The sequence below is a fragment of the Corythoichthys intestinalis genome, chromosome 15 (genome assembly GCF_030265065.1).
Source record: "Corythoichthys intestinalis isolate RoL2023-P3 chromosome 15, ASM3026506v1, whole genome shotgun sequence".
Classification (NCBI taxonomy): domain Eukaryota; kingdom Metazoa; phylum Chordata; class Actinopteri; order Syngnathiformes; family Syngnathidae; genus Corythoichthys; species Corythoichthys intestinalis.
The window spans coordinates 6,159,196-6,186,697 of record NC_080409.1 but is presented as its reverse complement, the minus strand read 5'-3'; the positions used below and the strand labels follow the sequence as shown (position 1 = coordinate 6,186,697).

The 27,502-nt window shown below is 39.7% G+C and overlaps 1 protein-coding gene across 12 annotated transcripts in view; it reads left to right on the top strand.

Annotated features, from left to right (window-relative positions):
* The window catches only part of fgfr3 (fibroblast growth factor receptor 3), a 148,810-nt gene extending 122,743 nt beyond the window's left edge, over window positions 1-26,067 (top strand). For all 12 annotated transcript variants that reach the window (XM_057860208.1, XM_057860207.1, XM_057860206.1 and 9 more), the window contains 7 exons: window positions 2,981-3,091; window positions 3,162-3,352; window positions 3,760-3,882; window positions 3,956-4,026; window positions 12,598-12,735; window positions 12,813-12,918; window positions 18,283-26,067. In XM_057860208.1, the coding sequence (XP_057716191.1) occupies window positions 2,981-3,091; window positions 3,162-3,352; window positions 3,760-3,882; window positions 3,956-4,026; window positions 12,598-12,735; window positions 12,813-12,918; window positions 18,283-18,474 (932 nt within the window). In that variant the 3' untranslated portion in view covers window positions 18,475-26,067. The remainder of the gene's footprint in view (window positions 1-2,980; window positions 3,092-3,161; window positions 3,353-3,759; window positions 3,883-3,955; window positions 4,027-12,597; window positions 12,736-12,812; window positions 12,919-18,282) is intronic.
* Window positions 26,068-27,502: the final 1,435 nt, after the last annotated feature.

The window sequence follows — 27,502 nt, the reverse complement described above, 5'->3', positions numbered from 1 at the left end:
TTATTAATAAAATGGCCTCAAACCACTGTCCTCTTTAGACCGTAGTGAAACTACAAAAAAAAAAGTACACAAGCATTGCATTAGCAACAACGTTAGCTTAGCACGCTATACAGGTTCACTAAACATAAACAAGAAGCGTCTCATACAAAAAATATAACATTTCGCTTACTAACATAATATGTACATTCTTTACAACAACCATACTTACGGACATCTTGTCCAAGGATCATATAAGCACAACATTACAACGTAGGCGTCAGCCTGAGACGTCGTGCAGCCATATTGAACTGGCAAGAAAGCAATAAACCATGTCGCAAAGCGACCACAAGAGTTCGCTGTTAGACAGCACAAAAAACCTTGCTGTAAAACTTACCAAAAGGCAGAATACTGTCTGAGCGGGATATGTGCGTCAATTGCGTCAAATATTTTAACGTGATTCATTTAAAAAATTAATTACCGCACGTTAACGCGATAATTTTGACAGCCCTAGTATATACATATCAGAGGTTGCGCTAGACTTTTTCGTTGTCTGTCATTTTGACTGACAGTGTCATAAAAATCCGGTCATAATCTATTTTTACCCGTCACTTACATTTTTAAAATGATAATATTGACATATTCAATAGTATTCAGTTTTCATTCATTTTTAATTAATATTATGTCCGAACAAGCTTAACAAGAGGCAAACAGACAGCGGAGTGCACCAATCAGCGACGGGCAGACGTGCCGTTAGCAAAGCGACAAGGGCAGGACGTGGGACTTGCGCGCAGAAGTAAACATATGAGGACAGCGGAGTTTATTCAACATGGCTAGCGCGAGACAGACTGTTGTCAATGACTCGTGTCGATGTGTTTTAGCTCATTTAAAACTGAATTTACCGCAGATTGAAACATATTCTCGGCTCTCCCGTTCGCCATCCGTGTTCTTGTAGAGACGACTTTCGGTGCGCAGGAGTGACGTTGCCCGTGAAGAACACGTCACGCAAATAAACAAATGTGATTTGTCGATTGATTTTGTACCTACTCAAGAGGCCGTTAATGGGCTGGGTCCCAGACTTTTCTCTCAGTGTTTGAAAAATACAGGGAGAACAGTCTGGCCGTGCCAGGCAAACACTCAGTTGGCGTGACATTTTTCCGAGTAAGGCCGTCATGCATCAAGAGAGACAATAGCTAATTAATATGCTCATTCGCCACCCTGTGGTCTGGGGTGTGAATTGCAACCTGTCAAAATGACAGATGGACTTTAATTTTTTCCGTCACCGTTTTAAAAAACCGGTCAACGACGGAAAATATTCAGTTAACGCGACCCCTGATACATAAAAGTATACCTAAAAGTTAGGATTTTTTCCCACGTGTTTCAATTGAATTTCTATTTGTGTCAAGCCATTTTTAAGTTCTAGTTAAGTTTTAATTTAGTCTAAACTGTAAGTCCTGATAGGATTTTGAGTTTTTGCAGTGTTCAAAATAAATGTATGATACAGGCTGTATTGGAGCACATTAGGGACCAGTGCTACTTGGGTGTTTTATCCAGCAATGACTACTGAGCTAAAATTGATACTTAGCAGTATTGAGTTTTTATTTTACACCCTCATCACTCCACAACGCTATGTTATGATAAAGCCTGTATGTAAGACACGTTAGCCACGCATCGAAAGTGGTCATAATTAATAGAAACCTAGCCCTACGCAGGGCTAACGTTACTTGAGCTAGTGACAGTAACGTTAATCTTATTTATTAGCGCTCTTTATTAGCGCTTAGCGCTCTACTGCTTTAAGATGGCGGCTGTTTACTAACGCTGCCCAGACGCGGCCGAGTCTGTCATTGATGATCTAGTTCAACATACATGTGATCTCTATGAGACTCATCAGACGCTACCTGCTACCAACGTACCATCGTGCAGGCTAGTATTTAGCAACGTCGGCATCGTTTGTACCGGCTGTCAGCTGCAGTAAGTTTTTTTTTTGTTTTTTTTTTTTGGCTTCTTCCTCTACGCACGTGACATCAGCGCGTTGTCCCGCATTAAAAGTAGTCCGAGCAAAACGTGATGCTTAGAGCTGTCAAAATAAACGATTACTCGAGGTGAATAAAATTACTCGGATTAGTTTTTAAACTCGAGTTACTCGAGTTGCTCGAGTATTCGTTTCAGCTCTAAATTAAACGAATACTCGAAGCAGCAAAATTTAATTTGAATCTTTTTTTTTAATCGAATACTCGAATTAATCGATTAATCGTTGCAGCACTAATCAAGGGTTCCTAACGATGTGCAGTGCAGAAGCGGTGTGTAATGTCTGTACACATCAAGGATTCTTTTCCAACTAAAGTAATGTTCTTTTTGCCTGCTGCTTCCAGTAAGTCACCACTAGGGGAAGCCAAGGGCACAAAGCAAAACCAAAGAAAAACTGTAATGTCTGGAGGTACAATAATGACATTTTCTGGACGGATGAACAATATACAGTATCAGTTTAGAAAGAAATCAAACTGAAAAAGTAGTCATCTTAAGATCAAGGGACAGAACACTCCTCTTAACCAACTTGTAGAAATACCACCTAAAACAAACGATGCAATACAATAGATGGCTGCAGCATAAGACACTCGAAAACATAGGCACAAGAATATGTGTAAATGTTTTCTCTGTGAGCTTTTAAAAAATAAACATCCTTGTGAAAGTGCACTCCTGTGGAAAGAAACTTCATCATATTCAAGTTCAAAGACTAATATTTACTGTACATAAAGTAGAATTACTGTTTATTTGATAGTACTCAAAAATATTAATAAAATAATCATAATTTATAGTTACGGGAGTAGAGTAGAGTAAACTTAAGAGATGAAAAGTTGCAAAAAATGGATATGAGAAAGATGCAACCACAAAACTAGTGGCTAAAATGCATGAAAGTAGAAAGACGTTCCACGCCAAATATTATAAAATGGATGAAAAGCGAAGCTACTAAGCTAATGAACTAACTCACCCTTGTTGTTATCAGATGACGCCACAGACAAAGATCTGTCCGACCTGGTGTCTGAGATGGAGATGATGAAGATGATGGGCAAGCACAAAAACATCATCAACCTGCTGGGCGCCTGCACTCAAGATGGTGAGAGCAACCCCCGCCCGCCCGGGGTATTGAGTTTTTTGACCCCACTCACCGGGCCTTATTCCCTCAGGCCCATTGTACGTCCTAGTGGAGTACGCATCCAAAGGCAACCTGCGGGAGTACCTGAGGGCGCGGCGACCGCCGGGCACGGACTACTCTTTCGACACCTGCAAGATCCCTGACGAGCAGCTGACCTTTAAAGACCTGGTTTCCTGTGCCTACCAGGTTGCCCGAGGCATGGAGTACCTGGCATCGCAAAAGGTCCGTCCTCTGTCCCATCTGATATTATGAGTTGGGGGAGGGAAGTGCCAATAGTACACTGTTAAAAAAGAAAAGTAGAGCTTGAAATTTCAAGTCAACCAAGTCTTACCAATCAGCAGAACTTAAAATATAAAGTGAGATTTAGGTCAAGTTCAATTTAGCTAATCTGTTGTTGCAGAATTCCTTTTCTGACCCCTGTGACTTTTGTTCTCATGCCCCCAAAACTGAATCACCTCTTCAGTCTCACATTAAAAACTTATCCTGCAATCTTGACAGTAACTCAAAAAGTAATACAGAGATTATCTTGAACTCAAATTTAGTTTTGACCCCGTGTCCTTTAATAATGTAGCGATGTCACCTAGTTTTTGTGTTTCTTGTGGTGTTAAGCCGTCTCGCACTTTCCTCAGTGCATCCACCGAGACCTGGCGGCCAGGAACGTCCTGGTGACGGAAGACAATGTGATGAAGATCGCCGACTTCGGGCTAGCCAGAGATGTGCACAACATAGACTACTACAAAAAGACCACCAACGTGAGAGCGCTATTCTTTCTTTCAAGTCAATAAACGTGACTTGACTTGACCTTCCCGTGTGGTTCGCCTTCAGGGTCGTCTTCCCGTCAAGTGGATGGCACCGGAGGCCCTTTTCGACCGGGTCTATACCCACCAGAGCGACGTGTGAGTTACCGTCACACCCTCTCCAACGGCAGGAATCCCGAGCCCCCCCCAGTCACTCGCCGCGTTTGTTCCGTAATCTGCCGACAGGGCATCAGAGGCAGCCGAGCGCCGCGTCTTAGCCATGTTTGAACTAGCTAAATCCGCGGATGAGAGGCTAGCAGCGCCGGTTCCGAGTCTTGCCTCGGGCTTGTTTTTCCAACGGGATTCAAAGAGCGGGGGGCCGGCGCGGGTCAAAGGTCACTGAAAACCAAACCGCTATTGACGATAGATGTTCACTCATGTGGCATCCAGTCATCCTGCTGTGGAATGGTGGATGAAGTACTCACTTTTTTTACTTATGTAAATTACAGATACAGGTGCAAAAAAATTACTGTAGTAAAAGAGCAAGTATGTAAGAAAAAATAAACTCAAGTTAAAGTACAAAAGTACTTACTTTAAAATTTACTTGTAAAAGGTAAGTAAAAAATAAAAGTATTTTCTTCCGATGCAAAAATTTAATACAGTACATATATCAGACATATATACAGAGTCATATACTGAGTCAATATTCAAAGGAAGAATCAGAAAAATCATTGAATGGAAGTGGAAATGGAATGGAAAACAAGCAATAAAATTGAATGCACCGTAAACAGAAGCTTAACAAGCTCAAAAACTCCAAAACTTAGCTTAATGGCGGGTTGCAAGCAACTGTCAAGTGCATGCCCCCACCTACTGTGCAAGAGTGTGGTGGTTTTTAATTGGCCAAAATCTTGTTCACCTGCTTAATCTTGTTTGTACACGTATTGCTGCCTTTAGTGCTTATTTACGGTATAGCTGCACGGGGTTTATTGATTGCGCCGGAGACAAACCTATAGCCCCTTTCACACACTCCGAAACACCGGGAATGTTGCGGGACTTACCCGTGTAGGAGTTATCAGTGAAAACAATTTCCCGGGTCGACTGACACGGAGATTACGCGGATATTTCCCGGGTTGCCTCCTAGTATCATGTCCGGGACTTTCCCGAGAAGCGGTGTGCTTGAAAGTAGGCCGTTAATTCCTGGGTCACAGCACGATGGCTGATGACGTAAATATCATGGCGGGCCGATCGTCACTTCCTCCGTCTAAGCAGTAAAACAAAAAGCGATGAACAAACATCGCAATTAAATTAAACTGAAAACAACGAAATAAAATTGCTTCGGGATGGTAGAACCGAGGATGCGTGCGTTCAAGGGGTTTATTAAATACATATTAGCCACCAAGATCTGTGCCCGCGCTTCCGTGCGCACCGCGAGAGTGAGCCTCTCCGCCGGGGAGAGGAGAGAGAGCGCTGCCCTGCAAATAAAAAAGGGGGAATAAGACAACGGGTCCGTGACAGTAGGTCGACGGGGATCTTCTATAGGATCGCCTGGGCTTAAAAAGATTGAATTGGCTGCAGTTGCGACGTCAGGAACGCTTACTCAGGAATAAAACACGATTTGACCATAACGAAATTAAAATATCAATTATCACGTCCGGGCCGGGGTTCTTGCTTGCTAACTTTTTAAAACAAATGGCTTAAATGGCAACATGGCTAGCACGAGACAGACTGTTGTCAGTGACTTGTGTCGATGTGTTTTTGGTCATTTAAAACTGATTTTACCGTGGATTGGAACATATTCTCGGCTCTCCTGTTTGCCATCTTTGTTGTTGTAAGACGACTTCCGATGCGGAGGAGTGACGTTGCTCGTTAAGAACACGTCACGCAAATAAACTAATCTGATTGGACGGTTGATTTTGTTCTTGCTTGACAGGCCGTTAATGGGCTGTGTCCCAGACTATTCTCACAGTGTTTGAAAAATACAGGGAGAACAGTCTGGCCGTGCCAGGCAAAGTTGATCGGGCTCGGGCCAGGTTGGGCTTTAGCCGTGGACAAAGTCGGGTCGGACTGGATTTTTGAGGCCCGATTTTACTTCTAGTTTAAATACAGTCTTGATGAGCTTAAATTGGCTGCAGTTACGATGTCGGGAATACTCCCTCCGGAACAATACACGTTTTCACCAATATTGTGACAGCCGATGCCGACCAAAAATGACGTCATGTCCAGCTTATAAAATCGCGCCAGCAGCCCTCCCCGCACAGAGAGCGCCAGTGGGCAACACGGGACAAGTTTGTGAAAGTGTCGAACCCGCTTCATTCCCGGGACAGCTTTTCATGCATGAAAGCAATGACCCGTGTAAATCCCACGTCACCTTACACGGGAATTTCCCTGGATATGAGTGTGAAAAGGGCTAATCAATGCACAATGAGAAAAAAAGAAAACAAACAAAAGCAACGTGTAACGCAGACGACAATTTGAAAAGTAGTGGAGTAAAAAGTACAGATACCTTTTGTAAAAGGTAGTGAAGTAAAAGTAAAAAATAACACTTTATATTTGTACTCAAGTAAAGTACTGATATACAGAAATTTACTCAAAGGGGAAGTTCAGGATTTTTGACATCAGGCTTAATCTTTGAGTTAGCAAGGGTTTAATTAGTCGACAGAGTTGATTTCAACAAATTCCATGTAGTTAGTTTTTTTTTTTTTGTTAGTTTTAGGGCTCCGGAGTGGCTAAGCTAGCGCAAGTCACTTGGGCCATTTTAACATGCCAATAAAAAACAACGGTAACACTTTACAATAAGGGTCCCTTAATTAACATTAGTTAATGCATTTTTAGACAATAACTCATGTTTGAGTGACATGGCAATAATTCATTTAATCCCTTATCTAACATTTATTAATATATTAATTAACATAGGGTAATGCATTATTTAATGCTTTTTAAGACAATAACTAATGTTTAAGTAACATTACAATAATTCATATAATCCCTTATTTAACATTTAGTAATATATTAATTAACATTAGTTAATGCATTAGTTAATGCACAACCAGACAGTAACTAATAGTTTGGTAAAATTTAAAAAAAAAAATATAGGCCTATATAGGGTTAGGATTTAGGGTTAGGGTTTGTCAATTTAAGCACTTATAATTTCTTAGTTAAGGGACACATATGCTAGACTTTACAATAAGGGTCCAAAAAGAGTTCAGTAATGGTTAATTAAGGTTAAGTAATACTTATGAGGTGCGTTCACATGAAATAATACCATACATAAGGTTAGGTTATAATATATAACATACAGTATATAATTCATTACTTAACATTAATTCACATATACATTAGTGCATTAATAAATAGTTATTAATGTATACTGGTACCAGTAAGTGATTGTTATTTTAAAATGAGAAACATTGCTCTGTGAGTCCTTGGGTGCTGCTAAACTAACCTTATGTATGGTATTATTTCACGTGAACGTACCTCATAAGTATTACTTAACCTTAAATAACCATTACTGAATGTTTTTTGGACCCTTATTGTAAAGTGTAGCACATGTCCCTTAAATAAGAAATTATAAATGCTTAAATTCCCCCCCTTAACCTTTATTAACCATTACTGAATGCTTTTTGGGCCCTTATTGTAAAGTGTAGCACATCTGTTCCTTAACTAAGAAATTATAAATGCTTAAGTCAGACATGTCCAAAATCCGGCCCGGGGGCCCAATGCGGCCCCTGGTCAAATTTCATCCGGCCCCCAGCCTCTGTCATAAAATCAATAACGTCTGGCCCGCACACAGACTATTAATAAATTGGTCAGCAGTACTGCTACCATCATATGAAGTAGCTTACACACTAAATGCTGCTCCTGATTTACCCACTAAAAGGCAGCAGCACTCTAAGCAACATTACCCCATGTGACCCTTAACTCCCAATTTTCTAAAATGGTGACAATCAAGACAAAAAAGAAAGTTGACTGCGACGGCCGACGCTTCAGGGATAGGTGGAAATTGGACTATTTCGTCACCAAAATACGCAACAACTGTGTCTGCCTCATTTGCAAAGAGACAGTCGCTGTTTGTAAAGAGTTCGATTTGAGGCAATATTACCAAACAAGAGACGCTGACATGTATGACAAGATTACTGGGAAGATATGTAGCGAGATATTAAAGCAACTTGAGGCTAGTTTAATTTCACAGCAGCAGTATTTTGCATGAACCCGAGAATCGAAAGAGAACGCCACAAAGGCTAGTTGCGAGATTGTTGATATTATTAATTAAAAATAATAATAAAGCAAATGTGACACACAGAATGGCTTGCTAAAATTTGCTTAAATATATTGTTCTACGTACAGCACGTCAACCAAGGTCGACCCCCCACATTTTTACCACACCAAATCTGGCCCCCTTTGTAAAAAGTTTAGACACCCCTGGCTTAAGTTAACAAACCCTAACCCTATATAGGCCCACATATATTTTTAATTTTACAAAACCATTAGTTACTGTCTGGTTATGCATTAACTAATGCATTAACTCATGTTAATTAATATATTAATAAATGTTAGATAAGTAATTATTAATTATTGTAATGTTACTTAAACATTATTGTCTAAAAATGCATTAACTAATGTTAATTAAGGGAGCCTTATTATAAAGTGTTACCAAAAAAAAAAAAAAACATGACCACATATATGAACGAGTTGTTTACTGAGCTACGCCTCCCAATTCTGGCCGAAAATGATGTCTCTGGTTAGGGTTGCCACCTGTCCCTTGAAATAAGGAACAATCCGTAACTGGGAATTAAATGTTGCGTTCCGTATTAAACCAATACGGAATATATATGAATAGATACATTTCTATGCATTTTAGGAGTTTTGGAGATCTTTTTTGTTCTGCTTGTGCAGCTTTGGGTGCGAGAAGCGTCCCATATTTCTATTTCTGAAAGGTGGCAACCCAATCCCTGGTGCCAAATTCACCTGTAAAGATGTGGAAGAACATACAAATGTTCAGTTAAAGAGAGTTAAAGAGTAAAAATATCAAAATGGCTTACCTCTTCGGGGCAGGCTATGACAGGCAATGGATCTGAATTGTCATCTGTAGGACTATGGCCCCCAACAAAATGTTTACTGCATATAAACGTGAATGGCTTCACCTTGCTGGTGTTAAACTGGTCTTCGGGAAACGTATGAAGAAAACATCCTTCATATTTTGTATTGTCTAGAGTCGTTCCAGAGCAGCAGTGTTTACTCGACATGTTCTTTTTTGAAAGAAAGCAGAAAACAAGCAGTACTGGGGTGGCGTGGCTCAGTGGTAGAGTAGTTGTCCCCCAACCTAGAGGTTGTGGATTTTATTCTCCGCCCTGATGAACTCGCCTTAGTATCCTTGAGCAAGATACTGAACCCTACATTGCTCCTGTTGCTGCGTCACCAATAGGTGGATGGCGTTGAAGTGTAAAGCGCTTTGAGAGCCTTGAAAGGTGGAAAAGCGCTATACAAGTATAACACCGTTTACCAGTAGTGATTGTATACGAGGGCGCTTCTATGTTGACCCCCTTCTGGTTTTGGATGGTAACGTCACGCAGCCTTGCGGTCTAAAAGTAGCATTCGTGCGGTACGCTCTTGAAAGTATATCACAGGTAGTCGGTCAATCCATTTGAAGTGGGAGTGTGGCAGCGAATGAACATTTCCTGTCACAATGGCAGCCAGTGAGTTTACTCTGCCATTGAGAACGATAGACATGTTCCCAAATCACCTTCGCAGGTTTCAAAATTGTCATGGACCATTTTCAACAGATTTTCAATTGGATTACAGGCCATGATTAATGTTAACCAGTTAAACAGGCTAATATGTTATCAAGTTATCGCGAGATTCCTTTTCTGACCACTGACCTTTGATCTCATGATCCCAAAATTGAATCTCTTCCGTTGCATATTTCAAACATACCCTGAAAATTTGACCATGCCTTTATTCCTTCTTGAGTTATCTTGAACACAAAAATAAACAATACAATACAAATGTAATGTTTTACTCTACATTGGATAAAGTTATCTCATTGTCTGCCATTGACACAAATAGATGTCATAGGCAGTCAGTGAGTTCATTTACTGACAGCCTCCCACTTCAAATAGACTGGATGTCTACTAATGATAAATTCACTAAAAAAATAACAGCAGAAAGATGATGGGATGCCTCGTAATTGGACATCTATCGCCGTCAATGACGCTGAAAGAGTTCAAAATTGTAGCGGAAAAAAGTTCGGAAAAGGTCAAAACTAGTACAAGGGGGGAAAAAAGTGGCAAAAATATGCTAACACAACGATAAAAGGGTTGTCATGTTGTGGTGGAAAAGTGGCAATGTTACAAAAAGAAAAAGTGTGAGGTTACGGGAAAAAGCCCGTCAAGTCACCGGAACGTTGAAAGGCACCGCTCGTGTGAGTTCGCCACACTGGGAACAGAAAACAAAAATTCCCGCCTGCTCGCTACTGTGTTTTTCCAGCAGGTTTGCATTTACATAGCAGAGCATCAAGCTAGCCAACACTGGCAGCATAATCGAGTACAGTAGTAGTAGCTAGCTTGATGTCAACACCGCTTTACAAGAGTGAAAAGAGTAGGAGAAACAAAACCTACTCAAGTAAAAGTACTGTTAAATTGGTGAAACTTGACTCAAGTAAAAGTAAAGGTGTGAAAATCTACTCAATGTAACAGCAAAACATAGCTCTTTTAAAATGTACTAAAAGTAAAATCACTTTTTGTGTATCTGTGTGGGCGGGTTACAACGTTTTTGTCAAATTTGTTACTTTTTTGGAACTAGAAAGCAAAATAACAGCGGTTGTAGCAATTACTTAAAATACGTACAATTGTAACATTTACTGGAAAAAATTGAATGCTGTTCTCTATGTCATGTTCTCTATGTCCGATGTTTTGGCCATGTTAATTAGCAATGGAACATCCCTCAGTAGCAGCTGTAAATAACATTTATATATATTAAGGATGTACCGAAAGCAAAATTCTTAGCTGAACCAAATATCGAAAACACTTGGCCCAAAACCAAAAGGCCGAAATAATACAATTCATTTTTTTCTCTCATTTTTTTCTTACTGTACTTTTTAAAAATATGTATATCCCAAGGTTTTTTTTTTTTTTTTTGTAATGTAATAAACTATGGTGCCTTCTCACAAGTACGCAAATATCTTCCAAAATGTTTGACCACGCCGGAGGCTTGAGAAATTTAGGGGCAGTTTACATGGTGACGCTCAAAGAATACGACAAATTTCAAATTTGCATTTATATGGTTCCGTCTCCATTGGAACAATGTCGCAATTCCGCGTGAAAACGATATTGTATTCATGCCAGGCCCTAGAAGGCAGTACAGATTTACAAAGCCAATGATGAACTTTGACACCAACAACCTCCTCAGCCTGGAAGACAACATACCCACCCACTCCAACCAATGACATTTTTTTTACTCCAGAAGGCACAAAAATGCAAACATTTAACATATTTAAATTAAAAATATTATAAAAAAACAATATTTTAAAACTGACGTTCTACCATATTTGCAGTTTTTAATGTTTAGTAGCACCACTGCGCACGCCCAATGTGACGTGTGCGAGTGCTGATGTTATCAGCGCAGGAGCTTTCCATTGATATGGATGCGGAGCAAGCTCCCTCAAGCCACTGCAATCAAGTCCTTCCACTTTGGAGCCCGGATTCAAAGGTTTGCGTCTTCGCCTTCTGTTTTTGCCGACACCATATAAAGGCATAGCCATTCCGCAACACAGTCATTGCGTCTTGGTGTCGCAGAGTCGCCATGTAAACTGCCCCTTAGTTAGAAAGGTACCAATTCTGAAGCCCCGTGGGCGGGTATGTTCCCAGCGGCAGTGAGCGTTTTGTGGCAAACTCTGAACGCGTCCTATAGAAGAGGTCCTGGCGTCGTCATAGCATTCTGGTGGACGGAAACAAACACATCACGGCCGATGAAACCTTGATAAATGTGCTTTCTTGGATGTTTGGGACACTCGAAAAATGGCTCTCACGCCTCCAATTGCTAAGCTAAATGAGATCTCGATATACATTTGTGTGGAACTGTAATTCACAACAACAACGAAGAGCTTTTGGCCGAAACGAGTAAAGCTTTTTACAAGGCTATTACAATCTCTCCTACTCCTTAAAATAAGACTCAGCGTTTTCTTGCGCAAGAAGGGAAGTCGATCGAGAGCCAGGTCGAGTCTAGTGGCGACGAAGCCGAGCGAAGGAGCTCCCGGTTTTGATCATTTCATCAGAAGTGGACTTTTTTTTTTTTAACTGAAAATGCAATTTTAGCTATTTTTGGTGCCAAATTTTCGGTCTCATCTCTATTTTAAACACGGGTGGAAATGAGTGAATTACATTTACCGTCATTACTGTAACTAAGTAATTTTTTTGGGGTGTGACTTTTTGTGTATTTTTTTTTTTTTTTTGTCAAATCAGTCATTTTACTCAATAACATTTTAAAATGCTTCTGTTACAAACGGTGTAACTAACTGGCTGCCATCTTGTGTCAGGGGCCGAGGTCATTAATTTTCTCTCAACGGACACTGAAAAATACTTAACAAGAGTCAATGTAATTTGTTACTTTCCACCCATGAGAACAAGGTGATGAGATTAAAACAATTGTAACTCAATACAAGATATCAAATATCTTTTTCAGAAATTAGGAAGGGGGGTAAAAAAGTTCTTAATTTTTTTTCTCCGGACCCGGCAGGTGGTCTTACGGCGTCTTACTGTGGGAGATCTTCACGCTGGGGGGCTCACCCTACCCGGGCATCCCCGTGGAGGAACTCTTCAAGCTGCTCAAGGAGGGACACCGCATGGACAAACCCGCCAACTGTACCCACGAGCTGTGAGTGGCCGTTCCTCAAGTTCTTTCCGACATTTGCGGGGGGGCTGTTTTGACGCAGCGCTCATGTACACTTTCAGATACATGATTATGCGGGAGTGTTGGCACGCTGTTCCCTCGCAGAGGCCCACCTTCCGACAGCTGGTGGAAGACCACGACCGTGTTTTGTCCATGACCTCCACGGATGTAAGATGCGCAGCCTCAAGTGGCTAACTCAGAAACTACAGGCAACAATTAGTCCGCAGTTAACTCATAGGCTGTCATTGTCGGTGATAGACGTCCATTTCATTTTAAGCAGTACAGAGCAATGATTCAGTCAAAATGAACTTGACGTCTATCACTGTCAATGAGTGGTTTTAATACATATACAGTGATACCTCTACATTGCGTATTCATATGGCGGAAAACACTCAGGTGACTTGAAGTTCTGCTCTGAGACCCCCATGAATCTGCTCTGGCAGCATATAGACATATTGTTCTATCAAACACAACAATTGTTTTGGCTTAAAATACAGCAGTTTATTGTGGTGGTATTGGTGCAAGAGCAGAAACTGCTTTTTTAGCCTTGTTTGTGTTTTCCGCCTTATCACAAATGCATTATAAATACAAATCGGAAAAATAATAATATTAAATGGAAATCTAAAAAAGCATTTTAATTTAGAGATCGACCGATATGTGTTTTCAGGACTAATGCCAATACTGATTATTAGTAGTTAGAGGGGCCAATCACCGATTTATGGAGCCGATATTCATTGGCAGTAAAAGTGTTGAAATTGGCGTTAAAAAAATTGAAGACTGGAAACACTAAACTTCATTGAAATGTCAAAAGCATGTTTATTGAATCAGGCAAATAGAAAAATACTAGCTCCAGAAGTGCCTGAATTTCCTGGACTCAGAAACATCTCTTGTAAAGTTCAATGAAAGGTTAAAAAAATAGTTCTCTGAAATTTTTCCACAGAAAAGAAAACCCTGATGACCTCGTCTAAGTATCCTTGAGCAAGATACTACTACTACCCACATTTCTTCTGGTGCTGCTTCACCAGTAGGTAGATAAGGATATAGTGTGAAGCGCTTTGAGGGCCTTAAAAAGGTGGAAAGGCGCAAACAAGTGTAACTCCATTAACCGTTTAATCAATCAGAGGACAGGGTGGATACCAGTGGAGGAGACAGCGGATAGGAGACAGAGGCACGGCTGAATCTGAGCTGAAATAACCCCGTTTTAAATTGATTTCTTCATATCGGCTGTTTGGATTTTTTTTAAAAAGGCAGACACCGATATACGTCAAATTTCCAAAGATCGGCGCCAATAATTGGCTTACCTCTAATTAGGCATGTGCCAGTATGAGATTTTGACGGTATGATAACCTGAAGCAAAAATACCGCGCTTTCACTGAATCACGGTATGGCAATTATAGCACTAAAATGTGTTATTTTGGGATATATGGGTTAAATGAACAGGATTTTTTTTTTTTTTTTTCACAACATATTTGCAAATTGGAACATCAAATCGAATATGTTAAATAGATAAAATAACAAACAAAAAAAATAGATAAAAAATGGAAATATTTAAAATAAAATTGAAATCGAACTTAGACTAAACCCACTGCCACAGGTCACAAAGATGGAGCGCGTGTGTATGACTCATATCATTATTTACGCATTATGCACACCCCCAGACACACCTTCTCTCAACACAAAGTCACCAGAGAGAAAAAATACCACTGGCTGTATTATGAAAATGTTATTTTGAACAGATGTTTACAATGGCGGAAGACTTGACACTAGTACGCTTATAGTATAGTGAGGAAACATGTTAGCCGTCTTGGCATGCTAACTAGCCACGCAAATAGCCTCTTTGACAAGTTTACGTTATAGCATTTGTTTAACCATCGCTAGACCATAAACTTCATACTGTATTGACGGGGCACGGGGCCGATAAGTCGGGGGCCTGCATTGTTGGCGAAGCCTTCAAAGCTGACCGAGTGGAATCACAGACAAAGAGCTTTTTTGTTGAAAATTCTTGCGAATAAATGCTTAAATCCCTGACTTATTTATAGATATGGACGTAAAACAGTTCGACTCTTGGTTAAAAGCAGAAAAAAATAGTGCAGTTAGCATGTATTTTATGTAAATATGTCGAAGTACAATGCTAGTTTGTTAGTGAATGTAGTTAGCGGCCGCCTTATGTAAACAGAGCTTTTCCTGTGAAAATTTTTGTGAATGAATGCTTAAATCTCCAAATTCTTTATAGATATGGACAGTCTCGATTTTTATTTAAAAAAAAAAAAAAAAAAAAACGTGCATTTATTTGCCATGCAGTAGCGATTTCTCCCATCTATTTTTTTCACGTTTCAAAATGCATGCATGGTACGAAAAATATTATAATTACCTTGAATCCTCGAACATATCCCTCCTGAGACAATCCTTCCTGTTTGTATGCGGTACAGCTTTCGTACTTTTTCAACAGAAATCTGGCGTCAGTTTGCTGCGTGCTTGTGTTTGTGAATAGCTCCTCTTGATGTGGGCGGCCCCCTATTTGAATGTGAGGCACAGTGCATGACCGATCTGACCCGTCAAAGCGAACAGTATACAAATAGTATTCAAATGCATATGGCGGAAAACACTCAGGTGACTTGAAGTTCCGCTCTGAGACCCCCAATTTGGCTAAAATTCAAAATCTCAAAAGCTTAAAATCTAATTTTTCTGGAGGAAAATTTTTGAACGGGAGGACAATTTTTTTAAACACCAAAACCCAATCTGGAGGTGCGAGCACGCGAGAGGAGAATTAAAGACGCCATGACTTTAACAAGATATTATTGCGTACTTACCTTGTTTCGATCCAAAAACTCCATGTAGCATGTAACACTGCGTGTCAAGATGTAGCTGTGAATGGCCACAGCTGGATTTTTGGGGGATTTTATGGGTGAAACATGGTAATATATGCAGAAATCGCAGACATCGAGGAGTGGTCGAGATTTTCTTTTTCATATATTTACTAGGGCTGTCAAAATTATCGCGTTAACGGGCGGTAATTAATTTTTTTTAATTAATCATGTTAAAATATTTGACGCATTTAACGCACATGCCCGCTCAAACAGATTAAAATGACAGCACAGTGTAATGTCCGCTTGTTACTTGTGTTTTTTGGTGTTTTGTCGCCCTCTGCTGGCGCTTGGGTCCGACTGATATTATGGGTTTCAGCACCATGAGTGAGCATTGTGTAATTATTGACATCAACAATGGCGAGCTACTATTTTTTTTTTTAAATTGAAAATTTTACAAATTTTATTAAAACGAAATCATTAAGAGGAGTTTTAATATAAAATTTCTATAACTTGTACTAACATTTATCTTTTAAGAACTTCTTCTTAAGTCTTTCTGTCCATGGATTGCTTTAAGAGAATGTTAATAAAGTTAATGCCATCTTTTTGATTTATTGTTATAATAAACAAATACAGCACTTATGTACCGTATGTTGAATGTATACATATATTCATCTTGTGTCCTATCTTTCCATTCCAACAATAATTTATAGAAAAATATGGCATATTTTATAGATGGTTTGAATTGCGATTAATTACGATTAATTCATTTTTAAGCTGTAATTAACTCGATTAAAAATTTAAATCGTTTAATAATATTTACCCTTTTCAATGATTTTTTTCTTTCAATTTTCCTTTGTTTGAATCCATTATTTATCATCTAACGTATCGGAGAAAAGCGACAGTAACAAAAAAAATACAATTAAGCGATAGTTATGAAGTAAATATCCGTGCCTTTTTTAAAGACACCATTTTTTTCATGTTGACTTAATTCGTTTAAAAGTTTAAAATATGCGAGTGAATAATTTTTTACAGTCTTTTTTTCTTTTTAAACGAAATATACATCGATTAATGATTCTAAGCTAAAAATGAGACATTTTGAATAATAAATATAATTAATTACCTTCGTTTTATGGCTGGGGTTGAAACAAAAGCGGTTGCGCGAAGTCTGTAAACGGGGGTTTCCAGGGTAAAACGGACAAATTAAAAATAGTTCGGAGGCTTCATGCACCGCGAATCTGCTATGGGAGCATATAGACGTAGTGTTCTATCAAACACAACAGTTGTTTTGGCTTAAAATACAGCAGTTTTTTTTAAAGAGGAGTGCAAGCGCAAACACTGCTTTTTCAGTCTTGTCTGTGTTTTCTGCCATATGCCTGCATGTTGTTTAGTACAATACATTTATAGCACGACCACTTCTTCTTTTTGATCGCCATTTAATCCGGCCGATTTCATTTGATCCCCAAGAAAATGCCGAGTCTTATTTTAAAAAGTAGGAGAAATTGTTATAGCGTTGTAAAGAGCTTGACTAGGTTCGGCGAAAATGGAATAACTTCTTGTTGTGAACGACAGTCCCACACAAATGTACATGGAGATCTCATTTAGCTTAGCAATTAGAGGCGTGACACCCATTTTTCGAGTGTCCCAAACTTGCCATTGCGGCAGCGCCCACCCCTCCCCCTCCGGTTGTTGCTCTGTCCTCTGCCTACACCTGAGCGTTTCCAAAAAAGACAAAGTCGCTAGTATGGGAGTACTTCGGCTACCGAATAGAAACAGTCGGCCGCGACTTAGAGGAAGGACAGCCGACATGCTTGCGGAGGGTGGTTGCCAGGGGATACCACACGTCCAACATGATTTCACATCTACGTGACCATCATCTGTCACTTTACATAAAATTTAAGTAAACGCTGTCGTGAACATTTCCCACCAGCTACGAGAGTTCACTCCAGGATGTTTAGTGTGTCTAGTGATGGTAAAACAAATACTATAACGTGAGCTTTTTAACGAGGCATATAACATGGCTAGTTAGCATTCCAAGATGGCTAACTAGTTACCTCTCTACCATTAGCCTACTATTGTAAAGTCTTCCACCATTGTAAACATCTGTTCAAAATAATTTTCATAAAACAGACTGGTGTTTTTTTCTCTCTGGCGACTTTCTGTGTTGAGAGAAGATGTGTGTGTATAATGTGTAAATAAGAATACAAGTCATACACACGTGCTCTGTCTCTTACTCTTGCTCTCCATTAATATTCAACGAATTAATATTAATTCCAGTCGTGGTATGTGTTTTACATAAAATAAATTTTATTGTATATTGTTTAAGTCCAGTTCTATATTACCAAGGGTTCTTGTTCTAATGTTGAGCAACTTGAGCTGTTCTATTGACTTCAATTTTATTCAAAATATTTGTTATTTATTTGTTATTTATTTTTACATTATATTGATGTTGATTTTCCAATTTGCAAATATGTTGTGGAAAAATAAAATCGTGTTCAATGGGAAAAAGTTTTTTTTTTTAAACCCATACATCTCAAAATAACACATTTTAGAGCTATAATTGCAATACCGTGATACCGTGAAACCACTGTATTTTTGCTTAAGGTTATCATACTGTCAAAATCTCATACCGGCACATGCCTAATGCACGTTTGTTTTGTGTAAATATGAATTTCTCTCTTTTTTGAAAAAAGACTGATTTGATATACTTGCATTTTGTTATTCGCAGGAGTACCTGGACCTGTCAGTCCCGCTGGAGCAGTACTCGCCCACGTGCCGGGACTCCAACAGCACGTGCTCATCAGGCGACGACTCGGTCTTCGCCCACGACCCCGCGCCCGATGACCCTTGTCTTCCCAACGACGACGGCGAGCTCGCCGTTCACTGTCTCGCTCCTTCCGAGCGGGCTCCCAAACTTTGAAGGATTTTTCCGTTTTTTTTTTTTTTAAGCACCGAGTTTATTTTTCTACACGGCCAGTCTTTTGTTATGGACAATCTGCGGGACGGGACGAAAGCGGGTTTGTCGGCGACCAATCTGTGCCTAGCCTCCAAAGCTCAACTTCCTTCCAAAGTTGCCCCTTTTGTACATAGCAATCGCCGCAAAATCACCTTCGAAGACGCTGAAGTTATAAGCATCGAGATGTATATTTGTAAAGATATTTATAGAGCTTGAGCTGACAGAGGGGCCCAAAACTGCCCATTTTTCACACTTTTCTAACTTATTTTCACTCGGGATTTTTACAAAGGAATGGCAAGAACACACTGACGAAAAAAAATGAAAAAGGACACTAAAATTAACAGATGTCCAATCACGTGGCGTCCAATCATCAAGCTGTGAATTTTATTGAATTTGTTACTCGTAGATACAGTGGTATGAAAAAGTATCTGATCCTTTTGGAATTTCCATCAAATATGAACTGATCTTTGTCAAAATCACACAGATGAAAAAACTGCTTTAACTAAAACCACCCAAACATTTATAGGTTTTCATATTTTGATAAGGATAGTATGCAAACAATGACAGAAGGGGGAAAAATAAGTAAGTGAACCATCATTTTTAAATTTTTGTGCCCCCCCCCCCCCCTTTGGCAGCAATAACTTCAACAAGGCACTTCCTGTAGCTGCAGATCAGTCTGGCACATCGATCAAGACAAATATTAGCCCATTCTTCTCTACAAAACTACTATAGTTCAGTCAGATTCCTGGGAGGCCTGGCATGAATCACTGTCTTTAGGTCATACCACAGCATCTCAATGGGGTTCAAGTCTGAACTTTGACTTGGCCACTCGAGAACGTGTTTTTGTTCTCGTGAAACCATTCTGAAGTTGATTTACTTCTGCGTTTTGGATCATTGTCTCGTTGCAGCATCCATCCTCTTTTTAGCATCAACTGTCTGACGGACGACTTCAGGTTTTCCTGCAAAACATCCTGATAAACTTTTGATTGCATTCTTCCATTAATGATTGCAAGTTGTGCAGGCCCTGAGGCCCCAAATCATGATGCTCGCCTCACCATGCTTCACAGTGGGGATGAGGTGTTGATTTTGGTGAGCTGTTCCATTTTTCCTCTACACATGACGTTGTGTGTTACTCACAATTAATTCAACTTTGGTTTCAGCAGTCCACAAAATATTTTGCCAAAACTTCTGTGGAGTATCCAGGTGCCTTTTTGTGAACGTTAAACGAGCAACAATGTTTTTTTTAGACAGCAGTGGCTTCCTCTGTGGGGTCCTCCCATGAATCCCATTCTTGGCCATAGTTTTCCATATAGTTGATGTGTGCAGAGAGGTATTGGACTGTGCCAGTGATTTCTGTAAGTCTTAAGCAGACACTCTAGGGTTCTTTTTTTACCTCTCTGAGTATTCTGCGCTGAACTCTTGGCATCATCTTTGGTGGACGGCCACTCCTTGGGAGAGAAGCAACACTGCCAAACTCTCAATTTGTAGACAACTTCTCTGACTGTTGATTGAACTTCCAGACTTTTATAGAAGGTTTTGAAACTTTTCCCAGCTTTATACAAATCGACAATCCTTGATCGCAGGTCTTCAGGCAGCTCTTTTGACCGAGCCATGATGTGCATTATACAATGCTTCTCATCAAGACATTCCTTACCAGCTGTGTGTTTTATAGTGGGCAGGGCAGCTTTAAACCACTCATCAGTGATTGGGCACACACCTGACTTAAAATGTTTGGTAAAAATTGGTTTCAATTGCGTTTTAAGTCTCCTGAGGCCGAGGGTTCCCTTACTCCCCCCCCCCCCCCCCCCCCTTCTGTCATTGTTTGCCAGCTATCCTCATTAGAATATAAAAAGCTATAAATGTTTGGGTGGTTTCAGTTCAAGCAGACAGTTTTTTCATCTGTGTGATTTTGACAAAGATCAGATCACATTTGATGGTGATTTTATACAGAGATGTAAGAAATTCCAAAAGGTTCAGATACTTGTTCATACCACTGTAAATGAACAAAATCAATAGGAAGTGAGTCAGGAATGCTCCCAAATGAACTCATTGGCTGCCATTGATGGCAAATTCACAGCAAAAGTATAATTGGACGCTACACGATCACATCAGCGGCGCTGAAAGAGTTCAGTTTCAGCACGAATTCCATTTTCCCACTTTTTCTTTCCAGTGCATCGCTAGCAGTTAGCGACTTTTTCCGCGTTTCAACCTGAAGTTGTCGTCGTTGGCGTCTTGCTGGCCAAGAAAAGGCTGAAAACTACAAAGTCCTGTCGTGCTTTGCACCGCAGGAAAAAAAAAGCAATAGTTGCTCGCGTGGGAAGGTTTTAAGCTTCAAAACGTGAAGTCAAACGCGATATTTTCTTCTTTTCGGGAGTTGGAACCAAATGAAGTCTTAGGATTTTTCCCTTCTACGCTACAGTCAACGGCGACAAATCTTTGATTCTATGAAATCAAAAAGTCCCTTGATGGTTTTTCACTGATTCGAAGCAACAACAAAAAAATGAAGTACGAGAAAATTAGCGGTGGAGTTTTTCTTATTTATTCTTCCATGCTGTGTCAAAGCTTTCCCTATGGTGAGAGTATTTTTATTCAAACCTTTTGTTTTTGCTGCCCCCTATATGTCTTTTGACATTTAACACTTTCGCCTCCATTGACGGCGATAGACGTCCAATTTTGTGGCTCTTTTAATCCTTAGTTCATCACGTGTAGTCAGTCAATCCGTTTGAAGCGGGAGGGTGGAGCGAAAGAATTTTCGCCGACATTTCTCTCGCTTCAAACGGCTCGAGCGTCAATGGCCGTCAATGTTGGACAAAGAGTTAACGGTACCGAAACGTTTGAAAGTATTCAAAACTAGCACTTGTGTTTATAGTCAGAGGTGGAAAGTAATGAGTAGCATTTTTTAGGTGTTTTTTTTTTTTTTTTTTTAAACCTTTTTGTTGGTATTAATTGAGTCATTTACATTATGAAACACTTCCATTAAAAGAAACCAACTGAAAGTAGCAAGAGACGAGAGAAATAATTGCGTCAACATTTGCGTCTGTGTGTCCACAGGGATAACATTATTAATTATAGATGTCTGCAGTGCAATCGGTGGTCTTCATAGTAAGCAGCTGGTGGCCATCTTGTGTCAGAGGAGAGTGATTTTCTTCACTAAAGCACTTTCAACTTCCTGACAGACTTACGAACAGTTTGGTTTATAACCATATGGTACATGCTGGATGTTGAAAACATATAGTTTTAAGTAGCCTACACAGTTAAGTGGCTGCATCTGAAAATTGAGAACTCTATAGCTTTTCTTTCTCACCAGGCAGCTGCTGCTTGTTAAAGTTTTCGATGAGTGACAAGGGAGCTGCTTTGAACTTGCCATAGTCCTACTTTTCAAAGACGCCGCCTCGTTTAACTTGTTAAACATTTGCTGTAGTCGCTATGGCAACTCGTTGTGTTGTGTGCTGTTCTAAGCAGCATGAGTTTATTTGAGAAGCATTTAATAAAGAATTATACTTTGGAGAAGAAAGGGGGAAAAACATCTATCATGTATCTCTTTCCAGTGCTAAATAAATACACACCAAAAATACATTAAACACACACAAAAAAAATATTTTTAAATTTAATGTAAATAAACTACCTCTAATTCGCAGATTGTGATTATCGCGAAGGGTGGAAACAAATGCTCAAATCCCCGAATTCTTTATAGATATGGACGTAAAACGGTCTTGATTCTTGATTAAAAGCAACAACAACAAAAAAACATGCAGTTAGCATTTATTCTACATAAATATGTCGAAGTACAATGCTAGTCTGTTAGTAAATGTAGCTAGCGGCCACTTTATGTAAACAGCTTTTCTGGTGAAAATTATTGAAAATAAATGCTTAAATCCCCAAATTCTTATAGATATGGACCAGAGGTTGCGCTAGACATTTTCGTTGTCTGTCATTTTGACTGACAGGGTCATAAAAATCCGGTCATAGTCTATTTTTACCCGTCACTTAAATTTTTAAAATGATAATGATGACATATTCAATAGTATTTAGTTTTCATTCATTTTTAATTAATATTGTAACGCTTGCTTGGCGGCGAAAAATTAGACACGGAAGTCGTGGTATTTTTTTCCCTTTTTACTCTGCTTACCGCCAACAACTCCGCCCCCAAAGAAAAGGAGGCAACGATATAGACCCCAATCACTAACGTCATACAATGATCTTAATTGTGGTTGTCAGCCCAAAATCTTCTAAATATATATTAAATGCATCTTACCAGATATAAAAAGACTACTACATAGTCTGTGGTGATCGTTTGGTGCCCAGATTTCTTGTCGAATTACAGCAGTCCATCTCGCTCTCATCTTCGCGTCTCTCAGAATACGGTAGAACTTCAAGTCTCTCCGTCTATCTTCTCTGTTACAGCAACCAACCGCCACACACGCCTTCACCATTTTGATTATTAATATTGACGAGCAGAAAAACACGCCGTAATAGGAGGCATGTACGTAGCGGTAATGTATAAACATGACGGGCTGACACACAATATGGCGGCTCCGGTCAGGGGGGCGGAGTTGTGACGTCATGTGATTGGGGTCTATACACAGGCGGCAATCTTGTCCATCAATTGGATGACGCGCTGGCACACCGGGTGCACCAATAAGAACCTCGCGTTGATGTGTCAATCACGGTGCCGCCGCCAGACCCCGGTTACGCTACAATATTCGAGAGGAATATTCTGACAGAATAGCCAACGACGTCATGCATTAAGAGAAACAATAGCTAATTAATATGCTAACTTGCCACCCTGTGGTCTGGGGTGTGGATTGCAACCTGTCAAAATGACTGACGGACTTCAGTTTTTTCCGTCACCGTTTTAAAAAACCGGTCAACGACGGAAAATTTCCGGTTAACGCGACCCCTGATATGGACATAAAACAGTCTCGATTCTTGGTTAAAAGCAAAACAAACGTGCAGTTAGCATTTACCTTACGTAAATATGTTGACGTACAATGCTTGTCTGTTGGTGAATGTAGCTAACAGCTGCCTAATGTAAACAGAGCTTTTCCGGTGAAAATTCATGTGAATAAATGGTTAAATCCCCGAATTCTATATAAATATGAACGTAAAACAGTCTTGATTCTTGGTTAAAAGCAAAAAAAACCTTGCAGTTAACATTTAATTTACATAAATATTGCGAACTACGATGCTAATGCAGTAGCGGCTAATTCCTTCCATTGATTTTTTTTCACGTTTCAAAATGCATGCATGGTACAAAAATTACAATCAGGGGTGCACATAATTTTTTTGCCCAGGTTCTCAGAGGAGGACCTGGAGATGTGACTTGGTCCTCATTGAGCTTGAGAGCCGACCCGCCTGATGAGATAAATTTATGACAAGCTTTACTTAGAGCCAATTAACTTTAATTAATTATATTAACAATTAATGCTTGATTAACATCAACTGGCACAACAAAATTGCCATTACTTTGAAGTGAAATGTAAAGAAATAAAAAGCACCAATTCAAAATAAAGGGCATTATGCGGCTCCCACATTAACTCCAACCCTTTTTAAAAGTGGGGTGTCCTCCTCATAAGACCTTATTGAACGTGCATGTTTAGCTTTGTAAAATGCGAGCAAAAACACGTTTGTCAGTGCATGTCGCTGTTCATTACCTTTATTCCGCCACTTGTCCATAGGGCGAGCGGGGTCCTGTTTGACATCGATAGTTTGCTTAATTGCCACATGCTCTCTGTTTTTTTCGTGCTTTTCAAAGTTTGGATGGCGGAAATTCTTTGACCCTACATAAAATGCGCTGCTCTTATCGGCGACATTGGGATTCTCACAGCACATTTTGTACCGCATTTCCGTGCGAGCATCATTTGCTTCTAGCCATGGTACCTCCTACTTTTCAGCAAAAGTCCTTTTTTTCGGTAGCTCCGGTGACCACGGGGAACGCGGAAGTAATTACTCAGTGTGGCCTGCCTCTTTGACATTTTGAGAAGTTATTTTCTCGTGTCCGCCGCAAATACGGTGGTCAGCCATCGGTACGCAAAAGCGTATGGAAGTCGTTGAGGGCCAGCGCGTTTGTCTACGTCCGGTACGCATGCGCGCATACGGACCACTTATGTGCACCCCTGATTATAATCATTACCTTGAATCCTCAAACCAATCAGTCCTGAGACCATCCTTCCCTTTTGTATGCGGTACAGCTTTCATACAAAAATCCGGCGGTAGATCGCTGCATGCGTGTGTTTGTGAATAGCTCCTCTTGATGTGGGCGGCCCCCTACTTGAATGCGAGGCGCAGTGCATGACCGATCTGACCCGTCAATACCAATAAGAAGTCTATGATATATGTGTATATATATATATATATATGTTTTAATAAATTGTTCTTAAGCACTTAAAATGTAATATGTTTTAAACATGTTACTGTCCCACCAAATTATTTTTAAAAACAAGTAAAGCAGAAAAATGTTTGTATTTATTAAGTGCTTCATTGAGTGAGTCCACTCGAATCCGCTCAAGCTGCTAACTCACACACAATGAGTTGCCACAGAAAATTGTTTAACAATTCATACGATGATTGACGCATGCTTTAAAGTAAGCGTCTCTGGAAAGATCAAACCGTAATCATCTGTCAATCATCGTTAACTTCAATAAGCAACTCCAGCACACTGCCTGACCAAGAAAAGTGGCAGGAGTGAAATAATAAAATAAAATACTGCTTTTATTTATTTTATTTTTTTTTTAAATTGAAAAAAAATCCACGATGGACTGAGGGTGCGAAGTAACGAGGGATCACTGTATTGTTAATTTGCATGGGTACCAGACAGTCATTGACACCGCATTGAGAGCAGTACTTTTGCAATAATTGGCTACTGTTACTATTGTGCTTACATTTTCACTAATTCCTATTACATCTTTCTTTGCTTTGTGACGCAGTTAAAAAAAAGTAACAATTTTTTCCAAAAAAAAATGCCTTCACAGTCACCAAAAAAGTAAGTAACCTTTGCTTTTTTTGTACATTTAAATAAGTTACTTTTGAAACTTTTACACTAGTATTTGAGTATACTGTATATTTTTTTGGTACTCTTTCCACCCCTGGTTATAACAGATCAACCAAAAGCACAATTTGACATTTTGAAAATAAGTTAAATTCAAGTCATGAGCGCAAAGCGACAACTCATCTGTTATTGTGCTAGAAAATCCGACTTTTCCGAGCTGGAATTTTTTGTTTTCTTCACACGGTGTTTTATCTTTGGTCAGATTAATTTATAGTTTTAAACATGCTTGCTGTTGTACATAAGAGACATTAGACTTTTTTTTTTTTTGATTTTTTTTTTTTTGTTAAGAGTTTTATTTAGCTGTGTGAGCTATTTTTGTTGTTGTTTTGCATTCCACTTTAGAGCAATTAGCAGCGGGCTTCTACCACCTAATTTATTTTCAGTCACATAGAAAAGTGGAACTAACATTTTGTCGCTTGTGATGATGCTGTGGAACATTCCAGCGCCAGACGGCGCTGACAAAATCATCTTGCTGTCAAAAATCTTTCAATAAACAGCTTTTATCTTGTCATACCAATGAATGCTACTCGCTTGGAATTTTCAGCTTGCATTTTTTCCACGCCATGGACAAACACATGGAAAATGACCCCGCATTTAAGGGTGACTTATTGTTGATTTTTGTTCACTTTCGAAAACAACAAGAAGTGACATTGATGGCAGTAGACGTCCAATCTGTTTGATCAATAAATCGCCGTATATACATTTTGGAGCATTCCAGCATCACATCCTGATGATTTTTGGGGCATTTTCCGGTCACTTCTCATTGACTTTGGTGAAATTCCAGTAAGTTTTCCCGTCAATAGACACAAATTTAGCATGGTTGCTAAGAGAAATGAACATACGTGGCACACAACGTGGAACTTTTGAACAAAGGTCACATTTTCTGGTGGTTTTATAAAAAAATCAACATAAGTGAGCCCGCTGCCTCTCGTGGTCGGCCGTGTAATTACACATCATGTCATTAAAGTATCAGGTGGACTTGAGAGCAGCCAAATCCAACCCTCCGGCTTTTTTTTTTTCTCTTTAACCGGCAACAGCGGCCACAAGTTTGACTGGCGACGCTAAAAAGACGTCTGCGAGGAAAGCAAATAAAAGTAATTACACACATGGTGGCGACACGACATTGTACGCGTAATTACAGCGCGTGTAATTATAGCGCTGCTGTTGAGATGCTACAGTAATAGCTTGCCTTGTTTTTGCTGGCTTTGGAGAAAAATGAAAGTTGTCCACATGAAAAAAAATGCTCCATACATGTGCGTGTATACATTCAGTGTACTGTATGGTTATGTGTGCGGGAGGTTTTGATTTGAAAGGAGTTGCAATCCATCGACGTCTTGTCTATTTTCAGATGATTTCTTTGTACGAATTTGCAACATGAATGCTAATGTGGCAGATTCTAATGGGTGAAAAGTAGTGTTGTACCGATACCATTTTTTTGGCTCAATACAGAACGCGGCAATAAATTGAACAGATACTACATTTTCTGAAAAATACGTTAAAACATATTTCTTAATGCTAAAGATAGACTTCATAATATATTGGCAGGACACAGAGCGCTGGGCCAATAGAGGCAGACAGACATCCGGGCATTTAATGACGTCACCAGCCACAACAAAGCGTCGCCATATTGACAATGGGGTAAAAGACCAGTCACTCATAATAGAAACGCATTGAACTTTCGTCTTATTTGCCGTCTTTTTTCAGTCGGAATGGCTAAAAGTTGCTGTATTGCGGGTTGTCACACAAGGAAGAGTTCGGAGCCGCATTTGAAGTTCTTCATTCTTCCACGTGAGAAAAAAAGGAGTAACAAATGGCTGAGGGCAATTAATCGAGGAACAGTAAAAGAAGACGGTTCCGTGGACTATTTTCGCCGGTGGGAACCTAAATCCAAGCACATTTACGTTTGCAGCCGACATTTTATTACTGGTGAGTTTAATCGATTAT